The sequence below is a fragment of the Egretta garzetta genome, unplaced genomic scaffold (assembly GCF_000687185.1).
Source record: "Egretta garzetta isolate BGI_Z169 unplaced genomic scaffold, ASM68718v1 scaffold643, whole genome shotgun sequence".
NCBI classification, from domain to species: Eukaryota; Metazoa; Chordata; class Aves; order Pelecaniformes; family Ardeidae; genus Egretta; species Egretta garzetta.
Genome location: NW_009259119.1, coordinates 26,030 through 29,446, shown reverse-complemented (window position 1 = coordinate 29,446; position 3,417 = coordinate 26,030). Strand labels below are relative to the sequence as shown.

The 3,417-nt window shown below is 53.5% G+C and overlaps 1 protein-coding gene across 1 annotated transcript in view; it reads right to left on the bottom strand.

The window, feature by feature from the left end:
* SNRNP200 (small nuclear ribonucleoprotein U5 subunit 200) overlaps positions 1-3,417 on the bottom strand; it is a 26,412-nt gene that overhangs the window by 6,253 nt on the left and 16,742 nt on the right. The window contains 9 exon segments of the mRNA XM_035891126.1: position 1; positions 4-79; positions 273-427; positions 696-814; positions 1,056-1,162; positions 1,891-1,974; positions 2,279-2,359; positions 2,468-2,620; positions 3,102-3,299. The exon segment at position 1 is cut by the window's left edge and continues 101 nt beyond it. Of these exon segments, the coding sequence (XP_035747019.1) occupies position 1; positions 4-79; positions 273-427; positions 696-814; positions 1,056-1,162; positions 1,891-1,974; positions 2,279-2,359; positions 2,468-2,620; positions 3,102-3,299 (974 nt within the window).

Sequence of the window (3,417 nt, the reverse complement as noted above, 5' to 3'; positions counted from 1 at the left end):
GGAAGTACTCGTGGTGCAGGATCACTTCACTGTCCACATCTTCCACCAGAATCCAGAAAGCTTCGGATGAACCATGTACCTGAGGAAGGGCGGCCATTACCTTCGTATCAAGAGTCCAGATCCGCCCCCCCTCCCAGACCTCCAGGAGCTGAACATCGCGTTCAGACGTCCCACAGCAATCCTGCCCCAGCAGTGCCCTCCCACCCCCAGCGCAGCAGGCATTTAGCTGCACCCCTTTAACGAGGGTGGATCATCTCCCGCACACAGCTCACCTTTTCGTCCCACTGGAAGTCGGGGGCAATGGTGAGCTCTACTTTCAGGGTGGAGCGGGTAATAGGCTGCAAATGGACCGAGAGCTCCAGCTTTGGAAACAGATGAACGTATTTGTGGATTGTCTTGCCCATTTTGGGCATTCGGATCAGTTCTCCTGCAACAGAAAGGGGCTGCTGTCAGGACAGACGGACAACAGTGTGAGCAGCAACTCCCCAACTGAACAGTATTTAGTATTGGCAATCCAAGCAGCTGGAAGGTGCCAGGGCAAAGCCTCTGTCCTCCCCAGGCGGTACCGAGACCCTGACCAGTTCTGCCCCTTCAATCAGACAGGAACAAGCTCCCCAATTTCTGGGTGAAAACACGGCAGAGGAGAACAAAGAGGCAGGCACCTCCCCCTGCAGCGTTCGCCCACGTCTCCGTACCTATTTCGTTGTGGTTCAAGTCATAGAGCCGTTCAAACGGGAAATTCTTCTTCTCAATTTTCTTCACCACTTCCTCAGGCAGTTTCTTGAACTGGCGCAATGGGCACATGGACTGCCACCTGCGAGGACGCCGCGGGGTGAGGCAAGCAAAGAAACGGAGACAAAGCCTTCAGAGCACCACAGTTTCCCCACGCTGTCAAAGCCCAGCCAGACACACGCAGCAGCTCCTTTACACCCCGACAGGGACAAGCGCTCTCCTTCCCAAACGCTGCAGACCTAGCTAGGCTACACTAAAGAACCTCATCCTATGCCAGAGGCATCCAGCCCGCAATCAGAGAATACCTCCAAGGTCTCACTTACATCCGTTTGTCAATCATCTTGCAGAGGTTAAGGGTTTTGTCGGTGAGCTGGGCCCAGCCACGGTTCAGGACGATCTCGAAGATGGCACGCATCAGCCGCCCAGCAGACTGGGGGAACAGAGAGCAGCTCTCAGAGCTTGGCTGCAATCATCACATTTAAGTCTTCCTTCCTTTCTACCCATTCTCCTGCCCAGCCACATGATAACAGAATGGTTTGGGTGGGAAGGGACCTAAGTCCAACCGCCCAGCCATGGCAGGGGCATCTTCCACAGAGCAGGTTCCTCTGAGCTGTGTCCAACCTGACTTTAAACACTTCTAGGGATGGGGCATCCAGCTTCTCCGGGCAACCCAGTTCAGTGTCTCACCACCCTCGTCATAAAAACATTCTTCCTTTATATCCAACCTCCTTCAGTTTAAAACCGTTATCGCTTGTCCTCTCACTACAGGCCCTGGTAAGAAAAAATATCTTTCCCCGTCTTTCATATAAGCCCCCTTTAAGTACTGAATTATCCTTAAAGGTCCTTTATCCCAAACACCTATGGGTGGAGCAACTGATGCCCAGTCTCGGGAAGTTGGCCTTTGTGGTGGAAGAATAAGACTACACTGTAGTCCTCTAGCTGAATCATTTTGATTACAAATGGGAGATTCCAACAAAGATCTAGTTCCCATCCTGCTAGGGCTTAGACCTTCTCACCACTCGCACCTCCAGTTATTTTCAAAGCCATTTATGACCACAAACTAAATTTCTGAGGTGCAAATAGTTATCTGAGACTGAGACGTGGCTGGATTGCACCTAAATGGACACAGAGAGGCCCCAGCCACGTTTCCTCACTCACCTGGGTAACGTACACCATGTCTGCCATGAGAGCAAATCCTTCCAGCTTCAGCTGGGAGATGAAGGCCTGGAGGAGGACGTTGATCTGGGGAAACAGAAAAGAGAAGGTCTCAGCGCCCTCCGCACCAGCGCCTGATCCCGGTGGGCTTTGACATATGACAGGACAGAAGCGATCGACGGGGACTGACTGTCCTACGCTGCTCAACCAGAGACAAGAAGGACCTGCAGCTCTTTGAGCATCTCTGACCCAGTCCAGGATGTCCCCCAGAGGGAAGAGAACAGAAATCCCCCCGGGGGGGGGACATCAACAATGACAGCTCTCTCCCACGGATCACGGCTCCCCTCAAGAGAGGCAGAGAAGTCCCCTCGATGCGGCAGGCAGGGCTCACCTTGGCACTGGGCTCCTCTATGCTCTCCTTCACCGGGATGGGAACTCGCTCCAGCAACTTTTGAAGCTCGAGCTTCTCCTCCTGCAAAAAAACAAGGCAGGAGAGATGAGAACAGGCCCTCACAGGGCAAGCTCTGCCTCCTTCCCCGCGGCCTCAGGGCTGTCTCGCTCTGGAAGTCTGGCTCCATACCTCCCTCACGGTGATGTTCCTGAACTCCGAGGACAGCGAGAAGACCCGGAACAGCTCGATTTCACTCAGGGTGGGTTTCAGGAGCTGATTGTAAGTTTGCATCGTCTCATTGGTGATGTAGTAGTGGCTGGCGATGCGGCCCAGCTCTGTCACCTGCCACAAGGACAAGAGCCAGAGTGAAGCAGCAGAAAGACACCCAACTGTTCATGGCACAGCCAGAAGATGCTGAACAGGAACTAGGCTGCAGCAGGGGAGGTGCCTCCAGACAAGCTAAGCATAAACTCAAAGCCCCTAGGAAAGCTGCTTTAGCTGGTGCACAGTTCCATACATCACAGCCTCCCCTTTCTCATCTTACTGCCTCTGAAGCAATGAAAACACAACGGGAACGTGAATTTGCTTAGGAGGTGGCAGCAAACACACAACAGTGACAGACTGAGGGTCAGGTTTTACACCAGCACTCTCTACGCCGGCAAACAGCTCCCTGGAATCACAACAGCAGGTCAGAATGACACAACGGCATTCCCTGGGATCTGTATTTAATCAGCAAGATGCCTCTTGCATCCTTCTTCTCAGCCAGAGGATGTTCCCATCCTGCTCTGCTTGGTCACAGCACCTTTCCCGGGTCCTGTCTCACCTGGAAGTTTCCTGTCTTCTTGTCGTACTTCACCAGGTTGTTCTTGTCCAACATGAGAGCTGCAGTGTGAACCAGATCCAGGCGGCGCTGGTCCAGCAGCGGATCTCCCTTCAGATCATCGTGGGATATCCCGTAGAGAGTAGGGGAGCGCAGCATTCGGATGTACAGGTAGGTATAGCCCAGCCAATTCACTGCATCCTGAGGAAACACCAACATGCCCTAAGAGCCGACGAACACGCCTGATGGCAATCAAGGGCGATGTTCTGGCTCAGAACCCAGTGCTCCCAGCACTAGCATAGGACACAGCAGGCTCAGC